The sequence below is a fragment of the Osmia lignaria genome, chromosome 6 (genome assembly GCF_051020975.1).
Source record: "Osmia lignaria lignaria isolate PbOS001 chromosome 6, iyOsmLign1, whole genome shotgun sequence".
Taxonomy (NCBI): domain Eukaryota; kingdom Metazoa; phylum Arthropoda; class Insecta; order Hymenoptera; family Megachilidae; genus Osmia; species Osmia lignaria.
The window spans coordinates 242593-258570 of NC_135037.1; the positions used below are offsets into that span (position 1 = coordinate 242593).

Here is a 15978-nt window from a genome sequence, read left to right on the forward strand (position 1 = left end):
CATATATAGCTCAATACATTCTTTTTTAAACGTAAATGCAGCTAATGTGTCGACTCTATCTCATATTTCTTGCCATTTGTATGCCCCTTTAATCTCGTAATGCGTTCCGCCTAATTGCACGTAATTGGCTGCCAATAACGGTAGGCTCGCGTGGCATCGAAATCAGAAGCAAGGCTGTTTATTAAATTGCACATGGAATCCATTATCTCGATGAACGTCGATCGAGCAGGCTGGCTGGTCGGCCAAGTATTCTACTCTTCCGTAGCTTATATCATCCCCGAATATAGCCGTGGTGTTCTATTGTTCTCCGTTGAAACAGGGTATATACTTCACTTTCGGAACTATGCCTATTAATACCTTTGGCTACGGGATCCAGCTGACCGCACGAGATCAGAGAGAACGAACGAGAAGTTGAGGGATTGGCGACCAACCGTAAAACGCCGATAGTTGAAGCAGACTTGCTTGATCGTTCGATGACTGTGCGGAGGGATACAGCAACTGTTAGCGAAGAAGGAAATGCTCGTGTTCGTTATCTACAGTGTACCGGGTGCTAAATCAAGTGCTCACTGAAGGACTCATGGAGAAAATTTATGAATTATCAACATTTCAAATTGTCAGAAGTTCAGAAATTTGGAGAAATATCAAATTTTCGAATTAAAAAATTAATCACCCATCGATGCCCAAGAGTGTGCATCAATAAAGAATGACTAAACACTTGAAATTCATTATTGCATTTAAAAATTTTATTGCAACTTAAAGTATTGCACATCAAATCGAATATGATAAATGCTGAGGAGTTCCCTCAGCACTTCCTGAGAACTTCCTGGCGAAGCCAGAAATTACAATTTTGGTCTGTGTCCATTGATCAAACGAGCGTCGTCATGAATTGTTGATTCAGTACTAGCACACCATACTTAGATGGTAACTTCAACACCAACTCGGACCACACCATGGAGCAATGAGGTGACCAGTTGTACTCCCTCTGTAAGTATGGCGGTCTTCAAGATGCGCAATGGACTGTTCGCGGCCAAGGTGTAGTACGTGTTTAAGATGGTGTAAGCCAAATCGGATAGAGCCTTGGTAGGGTTGACGGCGTGGATAGCCTTGATGGTGGCATCTTGGATAGCGGTTGGTATGTCAGCTGTACCATTCAGGCGAGTCAGCAGACGAGCCCTGGCCTGTCCGATTCTTTCCCTTAGGCCAACAATGGGGGGCAACTGACGCAGGCTAGGCAGCTTAGGCACTTTGGTGACGAAAGTGACATTGGTGAAGTTAACTTGCGACAGCCATGATTTCAAGTTAGGGAGACCGCCGAAGTCTAAAATGGCGGTGTGATCTTTTGCATCCATGAGTTTTTCCACTTGTTTCTGGATGTCGTTTCTCGAATTCGTTGACGACGAGGCACTACTAGAAGCTGAGGCTGAAATTGCGTCTGCGGCTGCGGCTGCGGCTGCAGCAGCTGCGATTCTGGCTGAAGCGGCTGCGGCTGAAGCGACTGCGGCCTCGGCTTCGGCTGCAGCGGCTGCGACTCTGGCTGAAGCGGCTGCGGCTGAAGTGGCTGCGGCTGAAGCGGCTGCGATTGCGGCTGAAGTGGCTGCGGCTTCGGCTGAAGCGGCTGCGGATTCGGCTGAAGTGGCTACGGATTCGGCACTGGTAGAGTTACTAGAAGAGTTACTGGTAGAGTTACTGGAAGAGTTACTGGAAGTACTATTAGAGGAGCTACTAGAAGAACCACTCTCAGATGATGTGCTAGAAGAGTTAGACGCTGGAGTTCCACTCTCAGATGATCCACCAGATGATGGGTTAGAAGAGTTAGACGCTGGAGCTCCACTCTCAACGTCCCTCCTGAATTTCTGAAAATAAATTTGTTGTATTATTTACACGATAAAAGGGGCATTGAAAAGGGAGTGTACAGTGCTGATCAACTGTATTGTTTTGGGATAATTCTGGTTACATTACTTATCTTGTATAGGATACTAGTACAGAATTTTGTGTTCAGGCGTGATGATAAAATATTTAAAAATCATGCAATCACCCAAATTAATGCAGCGTACTTTGTAGTAAGTTAATAGGGTTCAAGAACTGTCTACTCCTTCCAAGGAGTATTATAATTGGAACAAGATTCACAATGTAATAATTTTCTAGACACTTAATGTCACTAGTAGAGCTAGGGAACCTGTAAAATTTCCTACGGGACTTGGGAAATCTCCTAGGGAAGCTATAGAATTCCTTGAGCGGCCTATAAAATTCTCCCCAGGTCTATAAAAGTCCCTAAGGGACTTGTGAAATTCCCTAAACCTAAGGGTTTAGTACCCTTGGGGCTATAAAATTCCCTGGGGAACTTATAAAATTCTAATCACATTTTATTAAAATACTATATACATATATTTCACAGATATTTTCTTCAACTACGAAATATGCAATTTTTACGAAGTTTGCAAGACAAGGTATAGTGATATATTCAAAAAGTAGTAACTTACAGGAGAAGCGACAAGAGCGTAGGTCGCTCCAACAATGGCGAGGAAGACGATGAGTTTCGCAGACATGATCACTTTTCAACTCCGTACTTTGGTACTGACAGTCGGGTATCCTCGAACAGTCGGGTATTTATACGAAACCGATGAATGACACCCGGAAACGAATAAAAAGCGAAGACAATGTAGTGCAGCTGTGTTTGTAATTATTGCATAATTAAGTGTCATTTCATAACTGATGGTTACTTATTCTAATTTACATTTAGCATTGTAACAAATTGTGAAAACATACACAACTTCTTATTCTTTTTTCTTCAAAAACAATACAATTCTGCGTTAACAATGTTTCTACTGAAATTATAATACATTGTGACGCAATATTAAATTATTATGAATTTCGCACGCGTTATCGCTTGAAAGGATATTTAGCATTCACAGACGACATTATTGACATAGTAAATGTTTTGTAAGTTTGGGTCACTATTGACCCAATTTGTAAAAAGATATAAATATCTTATATCTTTTGATATAAGTATCGCACTATATATTTTATAATAACTGTGCCATATTTTGAAAGCTCCAATTGAAAGCTCCAGTATTGCAATTGATTCCTCTTCAGTCACCGAAATGCACTCAAATCTTAGGCAGCCAATCAGTGGACGCGTTACCAATAATCTTCAACGATACCTCTGAATCCAGCGAACAGAGCATGTTGTGCGTCGCTTTCGTCAGAGCGAATCGACAGATCAGAGGCATTGCGTCGAGAACCGTCCTCCGGCATCGATGTATGTCGGAATGCGACGGTGAACGCGGTCCCTCATCACTCTGACTGATTAATTCATTGCTCGGCAGAGGGGTGCGAGGGGATGACACGAGAGATGGACAACTCATACACGCGAACGCACGTGCGTAAAGGGTAGAGAATGTTTGGTGCATGGTAACGGACCGGTCGGACGTTTTGATTCAATGCTGCCTGAACACATTGACTAAATGACTTAAAATTAAAACGGATAGTGCAGCAGATGCGGCAGTCGAGGCTCAATCGAGAGATGCGAGCCTGTCTGCGAATATTGCTCGACTTTCAACCAGTGTACTTGGTTAATTGACCGAATTTTTTGAAATAGAACCGACCCCATTTTAAGTTCTATCTATCTTTTTAGAATGCCCGATAGAATAATGGCGATTGAGCGTGACGTGTGCTATATGCAACGACGTTGCATAAAATCATTTTAAGAGATTGAATTTCGTGGCTTGTAGAGTTAACAGTAATTGATTGGGATTTTTAGAGAATTTCCTTTTTCAATGTGCAGAATACTTTGTAGACTTTGTACATCTACAATATCGAGCGCTGTTGCTTTTCCTGGGAAAAATGGCACTCTAGGGGAAAATTCGTGTGTAAACATTTTTTAAGGAAAATTTCATTTCGAAATTTTTTAGGCTTTTTAAGATATAAAAATTTTGAAACCTGCAATTTGGCATTTTTAAATCTAAATTTTGAAATTTGAATTTTTAAGCTTTAAGAATTTAAAATTTTAAATATATAATTCTTTTGATTTTGGAAACCTAAAGCTTGAAGTTTATTCATATTGTCTAGTAACATTTCTATACCGCCATTTTCCTTAAGAAAGGACTATACTACCTCGTTGGTGCATAGCGTGGCACACAAGTGGTGGGTGGAATCTCGTGCAAGAGACATCAATAGAAACGGAAAAGAAAACGAGAAGCATCGTCGAGAGACAAATCGAACGTGGACATTCCTATTGTACGTAGGAATGATCAATCCGTAACCATCCCGTTGCCTCTCAAGGCGCACTCTCAACTCCTTTTCTTTTCCAGTATTCTGCTCGATATCTAGCGCCTGTCTTCCGTTAGGAAAGATCCCATCTGCCAGAATCGTGGTGACCTATTTCTACTCTCGAGTCATGCGATATCACCCAACTGATTTGTACAGTCGAAAAGTAGCTCTGTTACCAGTGAATCTAAACTCCTGATCGTACCTTAACACGACTCGCTTTTGCTTCTGATAGTCTATCGAATACATAGAAAATTCCTTTCTAAAAATCGCTTGTGACATAAAGAATTACTGAAACCGAAAAGCCGCGATGTAAATTCCCATCGTTTTCCCTGCTAGCTGAAAATTTTGCGGCTCGGTTGAGCCGCCTTTTAAAACATGCACGTTCGATTTGCACAGTGAACCTTTGAACCGACTATCCCCAAAGGCGATCGTCGATGCATGGAACACCCGGAAGCGGGTTACAGCTTGCCATCGACGCGTCGACAGGCGACGAATCTCGGCCACGAGGTTATTAAACCGACCAGCTATCCCTCTATATCCTATACACGCTGAGTTGCCACGATTCGATTATTCGATCGAAAGACCTTTTACTTCCAAAAATGACTCCATTGAACCGGGAATCACGTCTCTTTTGTTTATTTTCCAGCTCCTCTCAGTCTCCACCCCATGACCTTGAACTATTTGTTCTTATCGGAAGACGACACAAGACCCTGTACACTTTTTTTCTACGTCTTGGAAATGATTTTTTCTTGGAAATGACACCACCAGCAGATATATGACACCCTACCCCCACCCTCCATGACCTTGAACTATTTACGACACAAGACCCTGCACACTTTTTTCTACATCTTGGAAATGATTTTTTCTACGTCTTGGAAATGAGGTTTTTTGTTGACGCAGCAAATCTGACGCTGCAATTCGGGACTATAGAAGGTAAGGGGTTTGCTAAAGTTCGAATCACACGCAAAACCGTAGTGACCATCGCCGCAAGTGCATCGTTTTGCGAGATTGTATTGTGAAAAGTGAAATATGTATTCTCAAAATTTCAGAGTTTTTTTGCCAAAGGAAACGCCCCGCAAGTTCTACTCAAGAAAAAGAGGCGCGCAAAAAAACGACAAGACATCAGGATGATGTGAAGTAAGTGTTCGAAACACATTTCATTTAACGCTGTCGGTATTTATTTGTTCTAATAACATACTTAAACGGTATTTATTTGTTCTAGAAGCGCACCTCAATTATCAAGTCGAATTTTGGGTCGAAAATATCCATTGACGGATTCCTGTACGAAGCATTTGGAAACCGGCATAAATATACTTGGCGACAATTTCTACCCACAACTCGTATTATCAGATGTCCGAAACAACCGCCTGGAGCTGACAATAGTCACGTGGTCGCTGATTCTAGCCGAAGCAGACAATGTATGCAGCTTCTTTGACGATTCAAAAGATACACACGACAATATTAACTTTAACGATATAAGTGTTGAATTTGGAGTGCTGTATGGCGAAAAAGTAATTAAATTGATTAGCAAAGATATATGTATGTGCATGATGAGGAAAACGTTTGAGAAAATGGTAATTTTAAATGATTGCATAATTGAAATGCATAATGCATTATATGATAAACTGTATTCGGTGGAACAAAAATTTAAAGAGTTTGAAGCATTAGTTCGGGAATACGGAGATGTAAAAGTGCTTGCAGAGGTTGTGCAGCATATCAAAGAAAATGATATTTATAATCCAAATTTAATTATCGACTGCAAATTAGTAGGTTTAGGTATTCAGGCAATAATAACAGCTGCGTCAACAGCATCTTAACAGAGAAAAAAAGGATTACGTTCTCAACTTCTCTCTCTATCTATATAAACCCAAACATCGCAGGAAAAAATTTCACTTCCTATACGATAGTCGTACGATGTGCATATGCACATTTGATCTTCGAATTAGCAAAAAAAGAATTCGCACCAGATTGGAAAATACTTTTGCCTGCGCGCGTTGCTGGAATGTTGTTAGCCAAAGAGTTAGCCAACGAAGAAAGTAATGGCACCGCGGAAAAGTAACAAGAAGAAGACGTTCGCGCAAACTTCCAGTTGCAAAACGTGGGGGATTTCTTTCAGCACTTGTACCTATTTGTGCAGGCCTTTCAGCTTTGGGTACGGTGGCTGGCGATGCAGCAAGTATCGCCAAGGCAATCAACGATGCATCAGCAGCACGGAAAACATTGGAGGAAGTGAAACGGAACAATCGTGTTATGGAAGGACATGGACTTTATCTTGCAGCATATAAACGGAGAAAAGGAATTAAAGAAAAAAAAGAAGCGCTTCGGCAAGTTGTAACGCTTCCACAGGGCGCAATGACAAATGTATAGTTATATAACTTTGCACGAAAGTTGAACTTTCCATATTTTCGAGGTGTTTTCATGCGTACAAATTTACCCTCTCAATCGTTCTTAAATGAATGCGGTATCGTGAATTTAGATAAATCGGAAGGTCCTGGTACACACTGGGTAGCTTACGTAAAGCGGAGTAATCGTGTTAAATATTTCGATTCTTTTGGAAATCTGAGACTACCGACAGAGTTAATAAACTACTTCGGAAACCATGTAACGATTTTATACAATCACACGTAGTATCAAAAATTCGATACGAGTGTATGCGGACAACTCTGCTTGCACTTTTTAGCTGGAAATGTATAAAATAGTTTCGATGCACATAGTCTTCACGGTTGCAAAGATGTCGTTGACGTTTACGTTAAGCGGAAAAAGTTCTGTGCTTAGCACTGATTACTTTCCACCTATAGACTTGAAGGATGATAATTATGAACTCGGACTCGTTGATTTTCAAGTTTTCAACACAATACCAAACGTTGACTTTACAAACAATAAATTTTACTTTGATGCCAATGGTGAGATCACGATACCGGATGGTTCGTACGAACTCGATGCGCTAAATAAATACTTGCAAGAGAAAATAATGGACAAGACAAAAATCATTTTATTTCGTACAAATAACAGCACTTTGAATAGTGAAATACATAGTGATTATACAATCGATTTTACCAAACCAAATAACATAGGATCGCTTCTCGGGTTTTCTACATATCGCATATTACAGCCGGAACAATGGCACGAGTCGGATAAGCCCGTAAATATTATGAAAGTAAATGTGCTGAGGATCGAATGTAATATTACGACTGGCGCGTATAGCAACGGTCAATGTGTTCATACCATTCATGAGTTTTCATCGCGCGTGCCACTAGGATATAAAATTTCGGAAAGTCCTACGAACGTCATTTATCTTCCAGTTATCGTGAAAGCCATTGATCACCTTAGTATACGCATTACCAATCAAAACGATAATCTGATAAATTTCCGTGGAGAAGAAATGACAGTGAGGCTTCATATTAGGCGGTGTAGAAAATGACATGAATATAAACATAATAATCAATGTTGAACGGCTCGGACGACTCGAACGGCTCGAACGGCCCGCTGAACGGCTCGAATGGCATGCTGGACATTTTACGACAGATGCAACAGCTGCAGTAAGAATAATGATGTAAAAAACGATAACAATTATACAATCATTCAGTAGAGGGAATATATCCGAATCGGACACATCGCAAAAGCACATCGTCAAACGCTCCGACGACGATGCGAACGGCCCGTTTAATATACGTTAAATATCCGTTCATTTAATAGCCTTTCAAGAGAGCAAGCAGCACTTATGCCAAACATTACTAGAAATAATGCTGTTGTTCACAGACGCTAAAAGTCAACCGATCAACAATCCACCGAATGCATTATTGGGCACCCCGTTGAACGAGTTGCTAAAAGGATCGTTAGAAAATGGGTGGAACCAGAACTTCAATCACAAACGCACAAATTGTACTTACAGCAGCAATTACCACGGTTGCAGGAATGATAATCATGTATTAAACGGTGATGACTTTTTACAATCATTTAGTAAGGACAATATCTTCAAACTGAACACATCGCAAGATTTGAGCGACAATAAAATAATTTTTAACAAAAAACAAATCCGACTTCGAAATGCACTAAAAAGTGTCAAATAGTTTCTATTTCATTTACACCAATATTCCATAGCTATTAATAATATCTACTTAATCGTTAAATAGGATACCAAATACATTTCTTAGTCCTGTGTCCTCTGATTCCGGCGCTTTGCCGTAACTTGTGTACTTCGGCCCTTTTTTGATGTCCCCGTTCTGGGAGAGTGCCACGTAAGTGGCATTTTTATGTTTAAATCTGGTGACGGTGGACGGTGATAGTGTATGTCCACCCCCGTCTGTGTTACACGGGATGTCATCGCCCACTTGGCGTACGCTTGGCACGCCACGTCTGTTTTACTCGCACCCGCGGATGTATAATTTACTTTTGATTCTTCCATGTTGTTCACTTTCCGTAAACTTGTTCATGATTGAACTCTCTCAGGATCTTGCATGGTCGATTTATAGAATGATTTCCCCACCATTGGTATATCTTATGGTGGTGGTATATCACCTCGCGACGTTTGCTCATCCCTGCTCCCGTCGCTCGCTTGGGCCCCATCCCTCTGCTGGGTGGGTTGCCCCTCGATGGCGAGTCGCTGCCGGTAGGGGCGTAAATTGGAAACATGGAAAGTTCCGCGCGATGTTCCCGTTTCAGGGTAGCGTAATTCGAACGTAGCAACCCCCTTTTTTTGACTCAGGATGTATGGACCATCGTACAGGTCAAAGAATTTAGCGATCTCGCGATCCGCCGCGCGTGATATAGGATTTGCTTTGATCAGTACGTAATCCCCCACGTTATATGGATACGCTGTGCGTCCAGCATTCGCACGTTCCTGACGCCGAAGCCCCTTTTTCCTCATGTTCTCCCGCGCAAGCTGCAGTTTGAATTCAGGTGGGATATCACGACATTCTCGCTCGGTGGAATTTCCGATCCATTTGTCCCACGGTCGGTTGGGATATCTTTTCTTTAATAATTCTAACGGTGTGTAACCCGTGCTGTGGTGATATAATTCGTTGCAATATGTCTCGATCACCGGGACATACCGTACCCATGCCGAGTGTTTCACACTTGTCAGGGTCCTGAGAATTCGACCGATCTCTCTATTAACACGCTCGACCGGATTGCTTTGAGGATGACGGATCGAGGAGAAGATGGGTTTGATATCATGGTTTTTTAGTTCCTCTGCCCACACCTTCAAGGTGAACTGCGTACCATGGTCGGAGATTATACGTGCAGGTTTACCCACACTCGGAATGAAGTCTTTAGTTAAACGGGTTAGCGTCACTACTGTCGTGGCACGCCTGAGTGGGTATAACCTTACGAATTTTGAGAAAACATCGAGAAACACCACAAGGTATTTGAAACCTCCCCGCGCGGTTGGCAAGGGACCATAATAATCCACGGATACCAGATCTAGCGGCGCATCCGGCAGAATTAGCTGCATGTCTGCGTGGTTCGCGTGGGATAAGCATTTGACGCGTTGACAGATGTCACACGTTGCGATGAATTTGCGAATGGTTCTTGCCAACCTTGGAAAGTAGAAGGCTTCGGATATTAATTTAATACATTTATCGCTACCTGGATGTGCATATACCTCATGGATCTCCCGAATTAGGGAGTCAACATGACTCTCTGGGATGACACACCGCCATCCTGACATTTGATGGGTATGGAAAAGTACTCCCCCCCGAAGACTATACTTATCTTTTAAAGCGTCAGGGTTACTTGTTAGCTCTTGAATGATTTTTACTAGCTTAGGGTCCGAATTCTGGTGGAACGACATATTTGCGAGCAGGTGCTCCAGATCCTTGGAAAGCTGTCTTGCTAACACCACCAAGATTGGGACTCTAGTGTCATCCTTGGAATCTGAACTTGAAGCTCCGTGGGTTATACGACTAAGGCAATCTGCCGGAATATTTTCCTTTCCCGGACAGTGCCGGACCTCGATTGAGTAATCCTGTATGGATAGAATCCATCTGGTCAATCGCTAAGGAACCTGCTGCTCATAAGGAAGGTGAGCGTATGGTGATCTGTTGATGAAATGATTTGAGCTCCATGAAGATAAGTACGAAACTTAGCCAACGCCCACACAATCGCTAGGAGTTCCTTTTCCGTGGTGAAATAAGCCAGTTCTGGGCCTTTGAGGGTTCTACTCCCAAATGCTATGGGTCTCAAATCACCCTTGTCGTCGTATTGAGCTAATACCGCCCCCAACGCGGAAAAACTGGCATCGGTTGAAAGGTAATATTCTTTGTTAGGGATTGGGAAGCGGAGCACGACAGCCTCACAGAAGACCTCTTTGGTTCGTTGGAATGCCTCGTCCATTTCAGTCGACCACTACCAACGTTTACCCTTTTTCAGCAACCCCAATAATGGCGCAACTACTTCCGCGTGGTGGTTTGCAAATCGACTATAAAAATTGATCAAACTCAGAAAACCCCGAAGTTGTTTCACGTTTGAGGGGGTGGGGAAATTACGAATCGCCGCTAGCTTTTCTGGATCTTGTCTGAGCCCTTCAGGGGACAGAACATGACCCAGGAACGTTATCTCTCGTGTCATAAATTGGCATTTATCAATGTTGACCGTCAATCCATGTTTCCGCAATCGTTTAAACAACCTCGAGAGGTGCTCCAAGTGTTCCTCAAATGATTCGGAGATGTACAATAAGTCGTCTATAAAGTTGATCAGAAATGACTCTAGACCATTTAATACCCTTCTAAGGGATCGTACCAGACTTGCGGAACTAGTTTTTAAACCAAACGGAGTTACAGTGTATTCATAACATTTTCCACGATACAGAAAGGCCGTGTATTTGCATGATTCCGGAGCGAGAGGGATCTGCCAGAAGCTACTCGTGAGATCGAGGCTGGTCATGTAGTTGACTTTTGGAAACCGTTGAAAGATTTGATCGACAGATTCGGACATCTCATGGTCGGATAGAAGCAATCGATTTAACATTCGCGCATCTAAGCACAGTCTTAGTGACCCATTTTTCTTAACTACCGGGACTAAAGGGTTAATGTACGCACTGTTCGATGGTTGGATGATATTATACTGTAGCATTTTGTTGATTTCATCATCTGCTTGCTCCAAATACTTGAGCGGAATGGGATAAGTTCGCTGGACAAATGGAACGTCTTGACGTACTATCAACTGGTGTTGGTAACAGTGAACACGACCTGGGCGGTCACTCCAGATTCCTTTTTGGCTCAGAATAATATTTCGCAAATGTTGGCGTTGGGAAGAACCTAGCTCACACGTGTCCAATTTATCGTCGATCCGTTTTTCGATAGCGTTGGGTGATTCCCGAACGAACGTAGGTGTTGTAAGAGTACGGTCGTCTGTCGTTGGTGTTTCTTTAAGAGATTGTAGTTTGATTACAGTTTTATTTCCCTCAATGTCGATGAGTAAGTGGTCTTCCCCTAGGTCTACAATTGATTGAAGGGTTCGTAGGATGTCGATTCCAAGTATGAATGAATGAACCAAACCTGGCACGACAACTACCGGTGCGATGTGTTCGGCAGAATGAAACTGTATCTTTACAAGTAATTGTGTCTTTAATCTCGCGGATTTGGACCCCGTTGCTCCAGTAATACAACTATTTTTAATCGGGAGGGCAGGACACGCCCTAAGTTCCTCGTAGTGTTGTTGGTACCAGGCGTCTGACATGGCCGTGATTGCACTTCCTGTATCTAACAGCGCAATCACGGGAATGTTGTGAACTCGTATTGCAATTTCTGGGCTGCGGTTTGTGTGGATTGGTCCCCGCCGGGCTGGGTCAACGGCCCGCAATTCTTCACGTAAATCAGGGAAAAGTGTCATAATCGAGTTTGTAGTGTGATTCCCCGGTCCCTTGACCAGCGAGGTTCCTTGGACTGGCGCCGGGGATGAGCCACGTCCACCTATCGGGGACCTCACTGTTCGTTTCCCGACATATCCGCCGGCTCCTCGTCTTCCGCCGTTGGATCGGTCGAGAGTTCGTCGTCTACTTCCGCTACCCTTACATTGACTGGTGTATTGTCGGGTCGGTAATTCGGAGTACGAGGTTGGTTTCTATTGTTGTCATATGGGCGGTTCCGGGGACCGTCTCTTTGTTGAAAGTTTCCCGGTGGCGGCTGATTCCGAAAATAATTCTGAGTGTTAGCGGTGTTCCGGGATTGATTATTAAATGGAACTGTAGGTCGCGCTGTGGTGTTCTGATCCGTGTTCCGCGACTGGAAGCGGTTAACGGTGCCCCCATTATCCCAGCGGTCCAGAAGTGCAAGGAAAGCTTCGACTGTCGTAATGTTTTGTGCTGACACGGCGTCGTATACCGCCTGAGTAAAATGTCGTGCCGTTAGATCGATAATTTCTTCATCTGTTCGTCGCGGGACTAGATCTCTTGCGTTCCCTATCAATTTCATCGCATAGGTGACCCGCGATGTACCCGAATCCTCACGGTAATATTTAGACTCAAGATTTGTCCGAATCTTTCGCTGGACAGCTGTGCTCCAGAACCGGTTAAGAAAACTACTGGCAAAGTCCTCCCACGTCCTTACCTCACTTGATACTAAGTCCCACCATTCGCTCGCGATACCCGTTAACGCCTGATCAATTATTAAGTGCATCTCCGTCTGAGGAATGTGCGCTAGCTTGATAAATCTTTCTAATTCGCGGAGGAATTTTGGTGGTCGTTCCGTTACCAACCCCTCGAATTTCGGAAGCTGTGGTTTAACCCGAAATGGACGGTCCGCCCCTGGGGCCATTCTACCCCGATCATTCGGACCTTTTATCGTTTCACGCGTTTCTCTTTGCGGTGGGCCCCGCGCTATGGAACCGCTGTGCCCCGCTCCCCCATCCGGTACTATTCTTGAACCAATCCCCTCTAGTTGTGTTTGGAAGCGCTTTACATCTTCCCGAATCTCTTGGCGAAATTGTGTGAGCGTTTGGAATAAGTCGTCCCCCTCTTGTGTGATCTTGTGCTCTACTTGTGACGCTAGTTCCTTTTCAAGCTGTTTGAAACGCGATTCCTGACGCTCTTGTCTATCCCTAATTTCTGATAGTAATTTCGCGAGACTTTCGAGAGTTACCGCGGATTGTTCTTGTGTGTCTCCCGGATCATCAACGTTCGACTGCCGTTCGGTGCGTACCGGGGAGCGCGGAATGTGAGAACCTCTAAAAACCGCGGAGTCGATTGACTCGCTTGGATGCTCTTCTAAGCCTATTTCATCGTCTCACGATTGGTCAGGTTGTTTCTTTGACTTGGCTCTTGTCGTTTTCGACATTTTTGAAGTTGACTGAACTCTAACCCTATCCAGTCGTGCCCCCTTAGTTGGGCGCCAATTGTAACCTTACTATTTGGGGGTCCGAGCTTTCTCTACTGAACAGGCACGAGAAGGAAAGGAAGGTTAGTGAGTATCGGAAGAAACGGATGGCAAGAAATGGTCGAGTTTTGATGTCGTGTCGAAACGTGCAGCTTACGCGGGATGTTTTGACAATAACTAGGCCAATATTTCTCCTACGTTTATACCGCGACAACAACAAAGCCGTTAGCAAGGTCGGCCGCGTATAAGAAGTCCCGAAATTCCTTCCTAGGTCGAATCTACGCGATTAACGGATCAATACATAAACATTTCATCAGTCGTTTCTATTGAATTTGAATAGTACAATGTGCGAACGGTTGACGTTCGCAAAATCCCCCCAAATATTTATGGTTGTGTTTCTTCTAGCTATCCGGCTAAACGTAAGGGTCGTTGCGTTTTTCGATCGTTAAAAAACGCTCAATCTGCGCGTATCTCACAGGAGTGCACGAAATCGGGTCAGTAGGTTTTTTGGAGCTACAGGTCCGTATTCGACACTGGCTGTGGGACGGTGGTCTCGATGCACCAGAAGAGAAGGAAGGCACACCTTGAAACGTGTGGGTTCCGGCTCTTTGGACTTCGCAACACACCCAAGTAACGATCGTGTTCCACCATGCACTGCTTGGTTCTTCGCGTTGGATCGGGCTTCCAAATTGCAGTAAATACTGCCCGAACTCAGGAGTGAGTGAATAATGGGTTCGAGGGTAGGTGGGCCTGAGAACCCGTTATCACCACTGGCTTTGTTCGATCGAAACTCGTTGATACCCGAGAAAGAAAAGAGGCACCCGACAGTGTGGAGTGAGTCTTTCTCCTCAGATCTTCGAATTTACGAGAATCTGGAAGTTATATTCGTTTCGTAGGTAACCCTGGCTAGTTCTCCAGATTGCAGCCAATGCTGCCCGAACTCAGGGGTGAGTGAATAATGAGTTCAAGGTATCGTGGGCCTGAAAACCCGTTATCACCACTGGCTTTGCTCGGACGACACTTGTTAGTACACGAGGTGGGAGAGGTACTCCTTTGAAGATGAGTAGGTCTCGTTCCTCGGACCTTCAAATGCACGTAATCTGGAGAGTGTCCCTACTGGCCTCTGATCCCCCGGACATCGAGTTTCCGAATTCCGAATTTATAATTCCAACGTTTAGCAGTGCCGTGGTACAGTTTGGACCACCGACTCCTCAGTTTGAGGCGCGAACAATAACCGCGAATACTAGCCGTTTTACTAAGTACCCGAAAGTCAGTTTGACTCGAATTATGTTCCGTGTTTCGCTAAATGAATTACGTGCTTCTAAATGCATGTCGCCTAGTCGACCGTAGATATCAGAGTGATCGGCCATCGATCGACACGCCGGTCCCCGAAATTACCTGTGTTCTAGTGGGGATAGCACGCACGCGCCTAACGCGGGTGTCGCTAATTCCCACTCTTATAGGGCTAAGAGTAGAGATTTCTGACAACGTGTGACTTAGATCTTATGTATGTAACCGAAAGGGATCTGTACGGTTACAAAACACTACCCGAATTCCATGTTTCTAGGTTCGGGGGTTTGGGCTGGGCGTTGATGAGTCAGTCAGGACATGTTCTTATATAGATTATATTATTGAGAAGAGTCAGGCAAAATAAATTACATTAATAACGGTTATATAATTTGTAGGGATGGTACGAGCGAATGAGGGATTCGGAGGTAACAGTTATTATATTTTTAATAATCCTTCGCTGATCGTTCTCGATCTAGCTCTCTTGAAATCTTAGTCGAAATACATACATTTTCCGTTCGCGTTTCCGGTTTTAAAGTTAGCCGATAATAGGCGTTTCTGGCCTCCGCCAATTAGGTGTTCCCAAAGAATTCCTACGGCCCGTGACATCTCCCTCCCAATCTCGGCGCTTGAGGGGAAATTTGCTAGGCCCGTTGACCCATGCACTTCGTCACGGAGACCAGGTTTATGGTGCGGCTATTTCGGACCCTCGGTCAGTCAAAATCAAAATGCCCTATTGTGGCTGAAAATTAGTTTTCTTATTTTGCGAAAAAAATAGCCGACATCATATCCGAGTCATAATCCTGGTCGCTGTCCCGGTCGGCTCGGCTGTCGAACATCTGGCCGCCAGTACCAATAATATACTTTATTGCCTACAAATTTTTATTTTCATATTATATTACATTAATGAAATATGGGGAAGGGTGAGGTAAAGAATAAATTACACTAATAACGGTTATATAATTTTAATATACTATGTAATAAACTAAGAGTACATGTATTATAGGTTATATAATTTTAATATACTAAGTAATAAATTAAGAGTACATATATTATATGTGGGGGGAGAGGGGAGGGGGAACAGCTACCACCAGTCAGACTATAACAGATA

The 15978-nt window shown here is 43.6% G+C and overlaps 1 protein-coding gene across 1 annotated transcript; it reads right to left on the reverse strand.

Moving 5' to 3' along the window:
- Nucleotides 1-736: 736 nt before the first annotated feature.
- On the reverse strand, nt 737-2663 carry LOC117601304 (uncharacterized). Its single transcript, XM_034317916.2, has 2 exons — nt 2481-2663; nt 737-1853 (listed from the first exon to the last, which is right to left on the reverse strand). The coding sequence occupies exons 1-2, from the start codon at nt 2544-2546 to the stop codon at nt 915-917; spliced, it is 1005 nt and encodes a 334-aa protein (XP_034173807.1). The 5' UTR covers nt 2547-2663; the 3' UTR covers nt 737-914.
- Nucleotides 2664-15978: the final 13315 nt, after the last annotated feature.